Below are 16786 nucleotides of genomic sequence, written 5' to 3'. Positions count from 1 at the left end.
AGCAGGATAGTAGAAAGGTGTGAGCAATCCTGTGCAAAGACTTCATATTTGAAAGGAGAAATTATTTGATAACCAAACAGACCCCATGCTATGACCCCTTTTAGTGACGTTATTGTGTAGATTGGTGGATGAAATGGTGAATTGCCCACCTCTGGAGGCAGCCAGCTGTGGGCAAATGATTCTCAAATTGTCGTCTGAGATGCAACATTGCACAGAGGGCAAGAAAACACTTACTTCCAACCAAGCTAATAATTCTCAGCAAGGAATTTGTTTGGTGAATGTGAGGGAGGTCCCTGTGAATTCCTTGGAATTATTGACTACAGGCTTGGGTTTTTCTTGGCGGGTTTTGGGTGGGGAGTTTTGTTGGGGCTTTTTTTACTCATTGTTGGAATTTCAGGTGCATTCTGATGGGAAATGCATGCTGTGGCATATGTTTCTGTCCCCTGATGAACCAGATAAATCTCTACAAAAGATCTGCATTGAGAGAGAACTTTCTGTAGCAGGAAGGATCATTCAGTGGGGATCAATAATTGTGCCTGGGGGATAGAAATGGGGGATGAACAGAGCTGCCTGGGGCCCACATGGAAGAGTGAAAAGAGAGAAGGAATATACTACTACTACTACTACCAATAATAATAATAATAATAATAATAATAATGCAATGAGCTTAGTTTGTTAGTCAGTCCTGAATGTTTATATGAAATCACTCTGTGCCAAAATTGACAAGCCATGAGTTTGATGGTCTGCTGGTAAAATAAATATTACCACGTGAGGATTTGGTTACAGGTAGCTCCAGGACTTTAGCACATCATTGCTCCGAGACACTAGTATGTCATTGCTTCAGGATGTTAGCATGTCCTTGCTCTGGGACACTGACACATCATTGCTCTAGGACGCTAACAAGTCACTGTTCCATGAAGTGAACAAATCCCAACAGGCTAATATCAGGTGAGTCTTAATGAGGTATGCAGGTTCTGAGGTACATTTCTGTGCTGTGATGAACTAAACCCCGATCAGGGAAGGAGTTGCAGCTGGAAAGTGATTCCCATGGACAGAAGGATGATTCCAGAAGTGTGGCCCATGGTACAGATCCAATGTGCTCTTTGTCTGGTTTCTTACCTCCAAAACTGGAGGTGAGTCCATGTGTTGCCAAAAGCTGAGCCCAGACTGAGGTCCCAGGAGCCCTTTGACCTCTGATTTTTCTGTCCTAATGGATACCAGGCCAGGCACTATCTGGCCAGGGAGCAAGTGGTCTTCTCTCCCTGTCCCTGGTGCAAACCACACGTGTTCCTGGCTCTTCTCCACCTGGGGCAAAGCCAAAGGCACAGTGAGGGGAGCACAGCTATTGGGCTCTGCCTTGGGATGGAGGGAAGGAAGAAGGTGTGCATCCATTCTGCACACCACAGGTTGAATGCAGAGGGAAGGGTGCTTGGGAGGCTTCCTTTGGGTGCTGAGCTAAAATATATACTGTGGAAAGGAAAATTATTTCCCCAGTGATTGGCTCTGGTAGTCAAGGTCCTACATCCTGAACTTCTCTCAGATTTTGGGGCCTAAAAGCATTGCCATAACCTGGCATGCACTGTCCAGATTTTATATGGTGACCCATTTTTCCTCCAGTGTTTGGGTGCTGTTGGTGATTTTCTCCTTTTCCTTTTTAAGGTCATTTGAAAAACTCCTATGCTACTGACTTGAGCCTGCTCCTCTTTCAGTGTTTGAGTCAATACCCCACCTTGAGCACGTGATGGACTCAATAAACCATTGATTGTTCCCTACAGCACTATCATCAGACCTGTCACAGCTGGTCGGGGATCCCACCCAGGATGCCAAACCCCATGTTCAGTGCAGTACTGGGCCCTGAGTTGTTTCTCTGCCTCCATGTTGTGTTTTCATCACCTTTATCAAGTCAAGCCATCTCTGAACAGCACTTGGGTATTTTGTCAGGCTTTACATTGATATGAGGCTGGTTTTCTGTCTTTTAAAATCTATTGTTTTTTCTTTATTCAATTCCTTTAGCTGTTTCAATCTGCTGCAGAAACGAGCTGTTGCAAGGTGGCTCCTTTGAGCTGTGGCCAGTGGTGGCCACGTCCCACGGAGGTGCTTTCCCAGGACCTGTTGCCAGGAAGATCTCAGCCATAGCAGATGGTCTTTAGTTAAACTCATCCCAAAGCACCTGTTTTAGTCACAGGCCTTTTTCAGAGCCTGAGATAGAATGAAATGTCCTCAGTTTTGGAAATTGTTTGTGGGAGACCAGGTTTCTGATGCTGAACGCTGGAGATATATGTTAACAGTCATGGACATAAGAGGCACAACAGCAATATGAGGACAGGGGAGGAGAGCAGACCTTAAAGGCAGCCTTTTCAGAACCTGAGTCTCTTAATTTTAGCAGAGGACTGAGAAACAGCCTGATATACATGCTTTGAGGGGGTGCAAATATTCACTGGGATCTTTAACATTACCAGGGGTATAGGTGGTTTGAGAGTTAAGGACAAGCATATTTGAACCAGGAGAGCACACGATTGAACAACGATGGTGACCAGTTGTTGAGACAAGGAGAAAGTCACTCCATCTCCCAGTGTCTTGAGAGCAGTGTGGGCTTTAGTGAAACAAGCTACTGAGCTCGAGTGACTGAGCTCAGTCATCTGGGTAAATCCAGATTTAGCGATTCCTTCTGCCCATAAAAGCTATGACCCTGCTGGTTCTCACAGCTTACCGGTGGGAAAGGGCTGAATTTGGTAAACTCAGACATAAATGTCATGTGCTGTATTTACACAACCCGGAGCAGCGTTCTCCTTGTAGGGGAGCAGCTCTGTCCCTGCACAGCAACAGTCACTCATCGAAGGGTGGCAGCAGGTCTGGGATGTGGGGGACCCCCCAGGAGAGTGGCTGGAAGCCTTCCACAGCTGTCCCGGGGTAGTGGTGGTGCTGGCACCCCAGACTGGCTTCTCCGCTCCCAAGGAAGCTGAGAGGCAGAAAGAGAGGGTTTTGTGCACCCAGAAAGGCACCTCTAAGATGTCCAGTGTCGGCAGTGTCCTGCAGTGCCCAGACAGGAGTCTAACACAGAGGGACATGCTGTTTCTGAAGATGTCAGATAAACAGCATCTGCATTGCTCTGACTAGAGCTGATCATGGTCTGCTTCATCCCATGTTCATGTAAACACAATTCTGTGAACACCCAGAGACCCCTAAGCTTTACCAGCCAGCCACACTAGCTCTAGCCCACGGATCCCTGCAACAACAAAAAAACCCATATGGATTAAAACACGACAAGAAACATAAGCTTTGTAATTCCCCAAACCCAGTTTGGTTCCAGGGTCTTGCTCTTGCAAGACATAGGACAATTTCCAGCTTTTTTTTTTTCCAGAAGACAGCTTCTGTGCAGAAACGCCTGGCACCAGCCCCGCGTTCCCCCGCAGGGCACGCACATGGGGAACCAGAAACGCTACCCCAGGCTGAGCTTGGGCACTAGTTTTTTGAAAGACTCATGGTATTAACCAAGCCTCTTATGAAAGGATCTCGAGCATGGCGGGTAATGTGAGGAGTGGCATGAAACCCACTGGGGAGAGTAACCAGGTCAGCAGAGTCACTATGACAGTGGAGATAAGGGGCAGCCCTCACACTGTAGCTGATGAGTGACATGTTCTCTAGCCCTCTCAATGCCTTGAAGTGTTTTCCTTCTTAACTCAAACTAGAAGTAGCACAACTTAAAAGCAATTAATGCCCCCTTGGAGAAAAAAAAAAAAAAAAAAGCAATTTTCCCTTCAATTTTTAAGTCTCACTTCACTGCAATAGCTCTAATATTTCACTCCCGACTCAAAGGCAAAGTCCGAGGGAGCAGGATATGCTGTAGGGTATCTCTCTTGCCACACTATTCATGTTATTTTCAAGTTCCTCTCTCCCGGGTTGATCTTGGCAGCAGATCACAGCACTGGCGCAGCACAATGTAAACCGGAGCCATTGTTACTCCATCTCCCGCTCCTCATCGCCGCAACAACATTTCCCCACACGCCTCCCAGTAAATTGTTGCCATGTCCCGTCCCGCTTCCCCCCCCTTCCAAAATCCATTAGGCTGCTGCAGTTCAGCTATTCATCTAGCCCCCTCGGAGGCACCAAAATAAAGCGGTTTCCCTTTGTCGGCTGACATTACACAGGGCTTTGACGAATGGTCTTGGTGACAGGGGTGGGTGACTGTGCTGCAGGGCTGCCCCATGTTTTGTGTCATGTTTTTCTGCACTGAGCAGGCAGAAAAGGGCAGGAGGGAAGCAGGCAGCTATCAAAATGGCCTTAAATTGCTTCATCCTCTTCCATCACCCGGTGAAGGCAACAGTGGCAGGTCTGGTGGAGGCCTGGGGATGTGAGTCCTTCACATGGGATCAGCCCGTTGTGCCACCTAAGGAGCGTACCAGGGTTTGGACCAACACAGTCAGGGGTGACTTTTGCTGATGGAGCCAGAACTGAGGATGAGTTGCAACACTAACAGAGAACTGAGGGCCTCCGTATTCATCAGTGGGTACCAGTCAATAGCAGCAGACACTGTCTGCTGGGGCTTTTGCTTACAAACTGGTGGCTAATGAGGCCCTGATATACATATATATGATGTATATATATGTATGCATGTGGGCTCACTCCTTCAATAACACAAAGCCAAAGGACACTGAGCAGCATCAGCAGTGTTAAACTTGAGCTAATCCGTCTCGCTTCTCGTGGGTGTGTGTAACCCTGGCCCCAGCAGCTGCAGCTGGAGGATGGTCAACCAGCAAAGCCAGCCCCATCCCTGCAGAAATCCTCACAGCCACACTCAGCCGTGCTCTGCCCAGGCTGGTGGTGGACGGTACCCAAGATGGGCTGGGAGCAGTGATAAAAGGGACGTCTGTGGGAGTTCACCGCCAGCCTCAGTGAAACAGGATCAAGTCTTCTGTCACTTGGCAACCCGCTTTATCAACGTGAACTTGTATCTCTCTGTGCTGCTGTTTTTCCAAGGGCTATTCATGGTTCAAAGCTGTAGACAATACCGTTCCTTTCTTCACTCACTGCCACCTAGTTATCTCTGGCAGAGTGTGACTCTGGAGAGAAGCAATTTGAGAGAGGAAATACATTGGCGATGGAAATAGCATGGAAGATACAACAAGGACTTGACTTTCTTGTTTCTATCTTACTCAAGATTATGTTTCCTGACTGCATCCCCAAAGTCATTCGAGTTGTTCTAAAAATTAAGAAAGGAACAAAAAGGTTTTTTCATGCACGTTGCAGAAAATCCAGAATGATTCTGCTGCCTCTGTGGTGTGGATGTGGGAAACGGGGGTCAGCACTTGGCCCTTGGCTAAAGCATGAAATACAGGGAAGGTCCAGGGTCATGGAAGAAAGAAATGCCACGTCCCAATCAGATACCTACATGGGAACATTTCTGACAGCATCCCAGTTCATAGCCCATTGGAAAACCCATCTCGGTCTTTGCAAACAATATCATAAAAATTCAGCAGGTGGACAGAAAAATATTTAAATGGAAAATTCTACAAATAAGACTGGGGCAGGACAGGTTTAGTTGGGAGAAATGGCTGATGAAATCCGAAGCCATAGGTGTCAAATATTGTGTGTGCTCCCCTTCCCTGGAAGTCTGCTGAATCAGTTCACCTGTAAGGAAGTTTGTCATCTCATCCTGGACTTACCCCAAGTTTCCTAAGTTTACATTGGAAATTGGCTAAGAAGCTCTCATAAATTTCATTCATGAAAAGGTGAAATGATATCAGTGCACACAAACATGGGACAATTTTTATAGTAAGGGCTTTGCAATCTCAACAAAACTTTTCTTGAAAGGCTAAAGTTATCCTCCCATGGGTAAATCTGATCTGATTGATTTGATTTTCTGAAAAATGTGTACGTAGACATCAGGTGATAAGTTTGCAATGAATTAACAAAAAGTCATAACGAAGAATAAACAGAATAGAAAGAAAATGACAGGAAAGTTGTAAAAACACAAACCTTGAGAAACAACAAAAAAACCATCCAATCAGATTTTCCCCCACTTAGCTAACCTGCAACAATTAAGGCTAAAAGGGTAGCTAAGCCCCAGCGGGAGGGTGCAGGGGCTCTGCTTGGGGCGGTCCCCCGGGGCTGGAGGGGGCTCAAGGAAGGACCCCGTGGGGCAGAGCTCTTGCCACTGCCCGTGCCCCTTGACACTGGCCAGGACACTGGTCTACAGAGTGACACTGGGACATGAACTTATCCCCCCTATTCTTTCAGGGCCGTGTGTCAGAAAGCCTCATCGAGAGAGTGCATCTGATGTGATCCTGGGCTGCCAAAATGCTCAAACCGAAACTTTCTGTCAATTTTGATCAAATCCAGCTTGATCACAAAGCTTTTTCTAGCCTGATCCCAAATTGATTTGCAGACAGGGATATTTATGAGAAATAAACAGCTACAGTTAAATAAACACTTGCAGGCCTCTGGCTATCCTGGCAGAAATAAAGTATAAAAAAAAAAAAAAAAACAACAAAAAAAAACCAACAAACAAACCTGACAGCAAATACTAGCACCAGATTTTTAACAGGTGGAGGAATTATCGTATGTATCTAGGAAAGAAAACAAAACAGACACTCCTAAATCACCAGCGCTGATTTAAACATGAGCTTTTAAATATAGTGTGTGAGCAGCAAATGAGTTCTAATTGAGGAAAGCTTGTAAACAAACAACAGCTTTCATCTGCAGCATCACGCGCAATACAGGCTTTGTGCTGGGGTTGGACCGTGCTGCTGAAAACCAGGCCTGGGAGTGGAGACAGGTACGGGCTCTGATCTCCTTAATGAATTCCAAGGCAGAAGCATCCTGGAGCAGTGAGGAACAGCCAGCCTGGACTCACACTTCTCAGGGTCTGGATGAGCAAAGGGAGCAGCGTCAGGTCAGTGAACCAGCCCCACGTGAGGGTCCTGGGGCTGCTGTATCTCGTCCAGGTTCTGCTGAGAACCAGAGCAATGTCTGGAGGCAGCCTTGGAGCAGGCAGCTGGCGATGAGAGTCACTTTCTAAAACCACCTTTGAGAGATGTCGTTGGTCTTGAAGTAAAGGAGCTGAGGGATCTTTCTAGCACCTGTGTGGGCATCTGATCCTTGCCATGCTCGCCCTTCATCTCCCGCTCTGAGTAAAGACTTGCCTCAACATCAAACGCCTATCAAGCACCATGAAGAAGTATCTGAGGAGCAATCTGGGAAAGTGGGAGTAGCAGAAAGGAGGGAACGTGGCTGGAAGCAGGCCTCTGAAAGATAGCTGGGGGCTCGGTCTGGAAAAAAAAGGTCTGTTGCAGCAAAACCTGCAAAATTAATGCTCGGCCCATGATGCAAGAGCAGGAGAGATACAGCATGTCAGGAAACGTCTAAGCAGTGCAGATACAATCAGGCTGAAAACACACAGAGCATGCTAAGGAAGTAACCTCGAATGTCTGCTGGTATTTTTCTCTGGAAAGCAACAACAGGATATTACAAAGGGACAGAAGCACGGACATGGTTGCCAGTGCTTACCTAGATACATAAATTACCTGCCCTGCAAAGGAGCATGAAAGGGAAAAGTGTTTATGTCCGGTTCCAGACCAGGGCTCCTTAAAAGGCAAGTGCTGGCTCTGCTGGCAGCGGTGCCCGACTGAGCTGCCGCAGCCAGCGGGAGGTTTTGACAGCGGGGGGGTTGTATTCAGCGTTGGAGCTCAGCGTTTCCCCTGGGTCTGCAGGGGACAGGCCATGAAAAACATTCCCCCTTGCAAGAGAGGTGGACCGCAGCGGCCGAGCTGTGCATGCACCAGGCATGTGCTGATAGGAAAAAGCAGTCTGCCTTAATTCAGTTTTTTATTTCCACGAGTTTTAATCGCTCTCTGCTCCAATAAATGATTAATCACTCAGATGAGCTAAACCAGAAACTGGCAAAGCAAAGCTGCCCTTGTTTTGAAAACCCTTTGCCCACAAACCCCAGTTTAGCACCATACCCCACAGCAGGAGAAACACAAACCCAAGCAGAATATAGCACCCGCAGCTCCCAGCCCAAGTACCCAAATTTAGGCATGTAGATAGAGCAGCTTAACCCTGAGGATTGCTGGGACCCATATAGACCACCAGAGTCAATGGAAGCAGCAGGTGCTTGGAAACACTGCAAATCAAAGCACTCATTTAGGGCACTAAATATAGAGCAAAATTTAAACAGCCAGGCTGGAAAATGTCGGCCATGCGGTCCCTCCGCTGCATTTCGCTGCGGGTCCTGAACACCCAGGCTGCCGCCGCACGGTGCCCGTAGAAGGTGCTGGGTCTCGGCTCCCACCGCCCCGCAGCTCATTAACAGGTTTTTATCCACGGTGACACAGTGCAAAGTAGGTTCTCCTCCTCGCTTTTTTAGAGGATACTGCTGCACTTGAGATAACCTCTCGCTGGTTTATCTGCACTGAAAGCAGTGTCAGCGGGTTCTCAGGACACCTCCCTGCTGACCTGCCGCGGCCGCGGTGCCTCGGGGCCGTGTGCGGGGCTTGTCCCCATGCCGCCGTGCCAGGGACCCTCGCCAGGCTGAGGTTTGCATCCTGGAGCTCCCCAGCAGCCCACCGGCGTCCAGGGAGCCAAGGCAGCACCCTGGTGCTTCCCGGTGCATGCTCAAGGCCGTCATGAGAAAGAAGAGCTCCGCGCTACCAATTTTCTTCATCTTTTTCTTTTGGCTGTCATTTTATTAAAAAAAAAAAAAAAAAAAGAGGTGGGGAAAGAAGCAGAGAGGAGAGCCTGATGATCCACACTCACTTTTTAACTTGCCCAAGCGTTCAGCTCCAGCAATGTCTTTTGACTCCCGTTGAGAAGCTGCTACACTCACCATTTCCATTTGCTGTTGGGAAGCGGAGATTAGAAAACGTTGCAGCAGTTGAACCTTCGGCGGCCTGCGGAGGGGCCAGCCCTGCCTGGGGGAGCTTCAGCCCCACAGAAGGCAGGCCAGGTCAGGAATGTCACCTCGGCCGGAGCAAGGGCTGGCTTGCACATCTCCTGAGCAGGCTGACTTGGAGTTTCAGCACCGAACAGCCCCTTCTCACACCCCTTTACACCTCTTTGTAAGTAACACACAGAGGATTTTGGAGCGTAGCCCAGTCATGTAGACATACATCAGTGAAGAGAGCACCAAAAAGGGAAGAATTAGATAAGCCACATGGCAAAAGGAAAAACAAACTGTCCCTGAATTTCTAATCCAGATAGTGGTCAGGTCCTGGGGCTGCATCTAATAAGGGTTCCAAAGGAGGGAGAATGCCCCTCTCCCCAACAGCTATCGTATACTATTTAAAATGATGTAACTTCATATAAACTACAGCTCCTAAATATACAAAACTGCAATTTTGAGCCATTTCTGAATGGAGTTGTTTACACTGTTGGCTTTTTCCAGCACTGGCAGGTACCAGGACCTCGGAAAGCCCTGCCAGGGTATTTTCTCCGCTCCTGAAACAGTGAGTTGTCTGCAGCAGTTCTTGGATGTGAGCTTCCTGGGGGAGCCCAGCCCTCAGAGCAGCGGGATTCAGACACCTTTGCACCCCCGCTCTGACAAGAACCAGGCACATGCAGAGCTAAGGCGTGAAACAGCCATCTCCATTTCCTCATCAGTCTTGAAGCCACCAGCAGCCAAAAAGGAACCAGCCCTCTAGGGACTGTCGAGAAAGGATTTGAACGAAGGGGAGAACAGTGCTGGTCGGTGTGGGGTGCCCATGCGTCAGATGCTGTTCAGTTTGGTCATCCCAACTCAAAAGCTGCAGAGAATAATTTGGAAGGGCACAGAGCTTATACAGGAGAAACAGCTGGAGATGTGGAACAATATCTCTGCAAGCGGAGATGGATGAGACTGGCACTCTGAAGCCCAAGACTTAGGGAGAGAAAGGCGTCTGCACTGTAAATCCTGAGTGTTGTGGAGATTCTGGAGAGGGAACAACTGCTTGCTGTATTCGCATCACCTTATCAAGGAATAGGTTCACAATAAACAGAAGGAAGCAGTTTTCCACCCAATTCATGTTGCAGTTGTGGAACTCATTGCCACATGATGTTGTGAATGCCTACAGCGTAAAAGGGATGACATGCCATGAAGAAGAGGCGTATATCCAACGTGTCTGGCTCAGGAAGCCGCTAAACCACTGCTCAACAGGAGCTGGATGGGTACGAGAAGGGCTCATGCTGCAATTTGCTGCTTTCTGGCACTTTCTCTAAGCATCTTCCAGTGGCCACTGCAGGACACGGGATACCAGACTAGATGGACCTTTGATCTGCACCCGTACGGCTGCTGGCTGAATCAACTTCCACCCACAGGCAGGGCTTTGTTAATTAATAGGTGGGGTTATGCCCCGAGTTATGCCTCCAGGCAGATGGCCAAGCCTTCAAAGGGCCTTATGTACTTACGTATGCCGCTGCCACAGCAGTTTCCAAACCTGCTCCACAGCTCTCTGCTCGACTGTCTTTCATACGTAGCCTATCGGCAGAGCAAATCTGCCGCAGGGAGAAGTCCCCTCCAACCCAAGCCTCCTTCAGATGGGTGGGAGAAAAGATAGGAGAGCAGCTGAGAAAGATCTGCAAGTTAAGTCTTTCCCTACTAAACAGGTCTAAAGGATTTGCATCTGGTTGGTTCTGTGGGGTTTTTTTGACAGAACATTTGAGAGCGATAGTCTCTCTTGGGAACCCATAGGTCAGAAAACAGCGTGACTCTCTAGTCAGGGTCTTGCATCCTTGCAGGATTGTCACATTTACACCTGTGAATTGATCCTTCTGCTTTGCCCACCACAGGGGAAAAAGAAAAAAGAAAAAAAAAAAAAAAAAGACGACATCTTAGTTTGGTTTTCAGAAAAGCACACATTCTCTGTGGTTATAAAGATTAATATGGATGGGGTATCATTAATATGAACAAAAACGTAACACCTCCTAAACAGTGCCTGTTTAATGTTTCCATGATTTTTTTTGCCTGTCTAGAAAAAATTGAAGCAGCTTTGTTGCCAGGGAAAGAAAATAACTAAAGTGCCTCCTCTGAGCTTCTAAAGACCCAATCATTTTTCACTCAAGCTAGTTGATTTACATACTCCTTTCATAAAGGTATTGCAAAGTGCCCTTTGGGAAGGATGTGCTCTATCTGCACAGCTGTGGGAACAGGCTGTAGGTACAAATTGTGGGACCTGTCATTGGCTGCACGAATCATCAACGTAGCATTGTTCAGCCTTTGAGAAATTACACGCCTTCTGCAAGTCATGCTGATTCTCTGCAAAGAACCTGGACTGTTAACTCTGAGGCAGGAGAGTTGGGTCCCTGTCCAGCTCACCTGTAAGACTAACTTGGTACTATTAATACAGACACCACCCTGTACCATATCTGTTTCTCCTTGCTCCAGAAGTAGCATATCCAGTGTAAAAAGGAGATTCATATAAACCACTCAGATTTTACTGGCTTTTGTAAGGGAAAAGGTGATCCAATGAACCATGAAATTTAGTGATGCTTGCAGAAAAAAACCCAAGACATCCTATTTATTAGCTATGACATTCATTTATAAACATTTGATTGCAAGCAGATGCTTACAGCCAAGTGTTTGGAGAGATTTTTGCACTTAGACTAAGCCCCTGCCATGCTAAAAGAAACGACCTGCATACAGAGCCAAAGCAAAAAGTTCTACATGACTATATAGAAACATTGTGTGCAGGAGAATGGGTGCTGTAAAAGGGATGAACATAGGAAGGATTTAGTCATATCTCATTCCCAAGAGGACCTTTCGTTGCTTTACTGTTTTATAACCCCACTCTTTATTTCACCATCTGTGATGAAATTAGGACAAGAGGCTAGTTAGGGACTGCTTTGCAGTACTGAACAGAGCAAGTTTGAGATTCACACATTTTTTCCGAAGCAAGAGCAGGATTCCTACTATGAGCGACTCCAACACCTACTTTACTGTTGAGAAAGGAGAAAAAGCAAAGCCACCCTCACCCCTCGTCGCTCAGAATAATCCCCCGCAAAGGTCACAGCCAGACTGCCTAGCAGAAGGGTTGATGACTGCCTAGGACGGTTCATGAGCTGCTTGAACTCTTCTTCAGCCTCATCCTTTCTCTGGTGCACCCACAGGACTATGACAGTCCACCAGCACAAAGAGCCAGGCAATCACACGTGCAACCAAACTGAACCAACCCTAATTCCTGTGCAGGTTAATTCCGTGCTACCCCCATCCCTTACTGTCCAAGCTACCCCACAGCTAGCGTTTCAACGGGCGTCCTCTGCAGCCTTCAAGCCAGTGACTGAAATGCCTTTCAACTTTTAGGCTGTTCTTGAAAAAGTACAGGGCAGCAGTGAGTTATTCTGTTATATGAGCTAACTTTCCATCCAAGCAGAGTTTGAACTCAAGAGGACTAGTTACAGGGTGTACTGAAGAACAAACCAGACAACAGCAAATGACCTAAAGAATCAAGCTCATCAAGCGTTTCAGGTTAGCATCTCTTGAAGATTTTTTCATTAGAGAAAAAAAACCTAACCTGAACTACTCATTGCTTAGAAAAATCTCAAGGAAGAGTCTACTGATTTTTCTCATTATATAATTCTTGTAACAGATATGACTCTGGAAGTAACAGAATGCTTAGGACATATGCACCAGCATGAGGTTGAGATGTGTAACTTCAACGATTTATGTCAAAATAAATCAAAAGGGAACAAAACTATTGAGTAAGGTGATGTGGAGCAAGTGAAAAAGGCATGCAATTATTTTAAGAGCAGCATAGAAATAATATTTGTATAAAACAGATCAAGGTTAAACTGTGCAAGGCAAAAAGTTTACTTTTATTCACCTTGTTTCACAGTCTACATAACTTGCCCTTAGTCATCACATGAAGGTGGCATAAAATAATTCTTATTTTGGCAGGCAAACAGCACTACCAAGTTGGACACTTGTCCATGCTGGTTTTGTGCATCCACAGGGGAACAAGTCCTGGAGACAGTACCAGCCCTTGGGGAATGCTCTGACCCTTTCTTCAGAACAGCGGGTGACCACCACTGTTGTGACCCCGTTACTTTATGAACTGTTTCAGTAACGTGAAGCAGAACTATCACCTTCAGGAGCAGTGAGCCAGCTCACTGCTGCACGACAGAACAGCAACAGCCTGATTCTAGATGGATATAAAAAATTATTATTTCTCCTTTTGCCTACAGCAGCCACACCCACCACCTTTATTTGTATTCATGCAAAACCTCCAACAAGGCACATTCTCTCAGCTATTTTAAGTACGTTGTGGGTATCAGAAACTGCTCTCTGCAGCAGGTACTCACAAATACTGCAGTCTCTGCGAATAGCGCATCTTACAAAAAGACATTTTCCTAACCTGGCACTGTCCCGAATGGTTAATAGCATTGCACCCACTATTTCTGAGGAGCTAATGCCAGCCACTAGATTTTCCCAAGGGACCTTGCAGAGGTGTTTTTTTTTGGTTTTTTTTTTTTTTTTTTTTTTTAAGTGATGACTTTCTAAAATGATGTTGGTTACTTATCACTCCTTGTGCTTCCCCTCCCCCATCAGTCTTTCCTCCAAGGGCAGGAGACAGATATTTGAAAAGTGGAAATCAAAGATAACAATAGAGTTTGATTTTGAGAACCGACTTAGAAACAGCTCTCACTTATCAAGATAAAGATAAGTCAATACTCCAAGGAAAACAGTAACGCAGTAACTGTATGATGACTGGAATGAAAACTCTGCTAGGATCTTGAATTCTGCTTTGGAGGTTGACAGCTACTGGAAAAAAGTTAAACTTTCACACTCCACATTGCTTTATGTAAGAGTTCACCTTTTACTACAGAAAATATTCTATACAAAAACCATTCAAGTCACCCCAAGAAAGAGGCACAGAACTATTAAACTGAAATTAAAGCATGATAAGTAAAAAGTCTGAATGGCTGTAGAATACAGAAGAAAAGTATTACTTAAAAAATCCAACTCAATTTGGCAGTAGCTCAAGCCCCTGCACGCTCAGCAGTCCTCCTGTCACCCCAGGAAGCAAAACGATACTGCTTCGGCAAGTCTCTGCTCAGCAGCTGGGAGGAGAGTCCTTTCAAAACCAGCGCATCATACACACGGCCAGCAACCGTCAGCTAAAAGCAGCCCCTGTGCTTTGGGAAGAGGCAGCGCAGGGAGAGCCCCGGGTTCGGTGTGGAAGGTGCCTGCCTGTAGCCCCCGGGTGGGATACCACCTCCACGGCAGTGGCGGGGCAGTGGGCAGGGGACAGCGCTGCCAAGTTGGCTCGGGGAAGTCTCGGCACTTGGCTGCAGGCTCAGCTTAGGGAAGGGCCGTCTATTAAATCAGACTCTCGCTCCCCCCCGCATTCAGCCTCATCACATCCGAACTCCAAGCACTTCGAAAGCAAGCACGATCTGAAGTATCTTACACACAATGAGGGAATCATTTTATTAGATTATGGAAGACAGCAGCATTACAGTACAAAAAGTTACAAGAGTAGCAGAAAAAAAGTGTTTTTGGTTTAAATACTCAGGATTATACTGGGGAACATGAGAAGGATAGTACCCTTTTCTAAACTAACTCCTAACCAGGTTATCAAAATAAGTTTTGAATATTTAGCACAAGTAAAAAAGTTACAACAAACATCATTATAAAATGCTTTAATAAATAGTTTCTTTTCTGAAAGTTTTTTTTTTTTTAAGAACATGTCAAAAAAAAGTACTAAAACAGAAGATCCTGCAAAGCAAATCCTGCGTTCCTGTATAAAATAACTGGTTTCAAAACATTCATGTTTACATTGTTCATGGGCCAGAGTTTATACTCTCAAACATCCGCTCCTCTCACTGGTGGGGATAACTAGGTGTATGTAGTGTTATGCTTCTTCAGTAATTAAAATAAACTTATAGTTTGCCCAGTTAATAGCAATAATAAAGCCTTTAAAAAAAACCAACGCACAAGCCTTCCGTTACAAATAACCATTTCTAATGAGGTACTCCCATCTCCTGAGCTTGCCAGCCTTTTTTCTTTAGAGCGAAAGATGAATAAAGCACAACAGAAACAAGATTGAGGAAAATATTGTTCCCTTCATTAGGCCTGTATTTAAACGCAAAAAAGTAATACCACATGTAATTAACATATTCACAAAAGAAAAAACAATGCCTTGCTATGTTGGTACTGTACAGTAGATGCACCCGTTAGTGTTCTTGAGATGGGCTGAACATGGGGATAAACAAACATTTCTGGATTTATTTACATGTAAGTGGTTATGTTCCTATGTAAATACAAATGACCAACAGATTCCTAACATTGATTGTATTAACATCATTTTCTAATCTGGACATAATACCAAAAAAAGTCTTATAAACTGCCATAAAACCTCCTTTTCTGCAACATAAATTAAAAGGAATGACATGTAAAAAAAAAGACCAAAATATTTAAGTTATTAAATCAAATATACAGAGTGATTCATTTAATATGTACATATTTACAAAAAAGCACTTTCACTATTAGAAAATAAACTGTGTCAGCTGGGGAACCTAGAGTTCTCACAATTTTATTATATTGATATGGCAGTCTTTGACAGTTGCTATAGAAAAAGTTTAATCTCAAGGCACTTGTCACATGCTTCAATACTGCAATTCTAAAGTAATTAAACAGAAATAAAAAGGCCACTTTTAAACCACAGTTGAAGGATCTCTATAATTTTTTTTTGTTCCTATTACAAAGTGTGTAAGGCAAATTTGGAAAAAAAATATTACAGAAGCTACTAACGTAACAAGTGCAGTGAGCTGCCATTAATAGATTCAAAGTCAAGAAAGCAGTTTAAAGTTCACACTATTTCCTCAACCAGGAGGTTTTAAAGCCACCATTAAATTAGAGCAAGTAATAAAAAGAAATACATTCTGTAAACAGTGTACAGTCTTTTGTAATAAACTTTACACATATTGAAAATACCTCTCCTCTGCCACACAGCGAGTGTATTATAAGTAAACTTTACAAAAATAGCAACTATCAAAGATTACTCATTTTTTTCATCTGACAGTCATTGAATAATTTATACAAGGCTAAAGAAACAAAATAAATTTTATTTATTTTTATTTATTTTTTTACGCAAAATAAAGAAACTATGAACATTTGACTCCAGATATTTTTAGTCCTTGATGCAAAGTGGAGATGTCAATTTTTCACCTCCCCAATAAGCGTAGGCGCAGTCTGCCTACATTCCAAATACAGGTTAGTCTCTACTGCCTTCAAAGTTTGATGCATTCACATTTTTTACAGATCTGTTGTCCATTTTGCCTATTTGATGGGATTTCTTTACTGGACTGCTCTCTGATGTGTCAGACACCTTTGTCGGCAAAGGCTTTGCAAGTTTGTGAGAGAGGAATTTGTCCATTTCCTCATCTCTATCCTCCTCTTCATCCTCCTCTTCCTCATACTCTACATATTCCTCTACTGCATCACAAGTTCTTTTTTGAGGAGATATGAAGTTTTTGCATTCATAACGAATGTCTTTGTTACTGTAAGATCTGTCTATAGGATTTCTTATGGGATTTAAAGGCGCCCACTGGTTATTGGCACCCTCTTCTCTGGGAGGACGACTTCTCTCTCTCTCTTTTCTTCTCTTCCGAGTCCACCACACACAGATGATTATACAAGTCAGCCAAACAATGCTAAATACTGCACAAAGAATTGGAACCAAATAATCTAGAGGGCAAATGAAAAGAAAAAAAAACAAAAACAAAGTCTTGAGTTAACAGAACTAGATATGTAACACTGGACATCTGCAAGAGAAGTATCCATACATAACTGCCCTAGGTTAGCCCTAGAAAGATT

The 16786-nt window shown here is 44.9% G+C and overlaps 1 protein-coding gene across 3 annotated transcripts in view; it reads right to left on the bottom strand.

Moving 5' to 3' along the window:
- Window positions 1–14379: 14379 nt before the first annotated feature.
- JAG2 (jagged canonical Notch ligand 2) overlaps window positions 14380–16786 on the bottom strand; it is a 71681-nt gene continuing 69274 nt past the window's right edge. For all 3 annotated transcript variants that reach the window (XM_042799252.1, XM_042799250.1, XM_042799251.1), the window contains one exon: window positions 14380–16657. In XM_042799252.1, coding sequence (XP_042655186.1) covers window positions 16185–16657 — 473 coding nt within the window. In that variant the 3' untranslated portion in view covers window positions 14380–16184. The remainder of the gene's footprint in view (window positions 16658–16786) is intronic.

The sequence above is a fragment of the Tyto alba genome, unplaced genomic scaffold (genome assembly GCF_018691265.1).
Source record: "Tyto alba isolate M040663 unplaced genomic scaffold, T.alba_DEE_v4.0 Super-Scaffold_29, whole genome shotgun sequence".
NCBI classification, from domain to species: domain Eukaryota; kingdom Metazoa; phylum Chordata; class Aves; order Strigiformes; family Tytonidae; genus Tyto; species Tyto alba.
The sequence above is the reverse complement of the archived record's forward strand: the minus strand, read 5'-3'. Positions and strand labels throughout refer to the sequence as shown.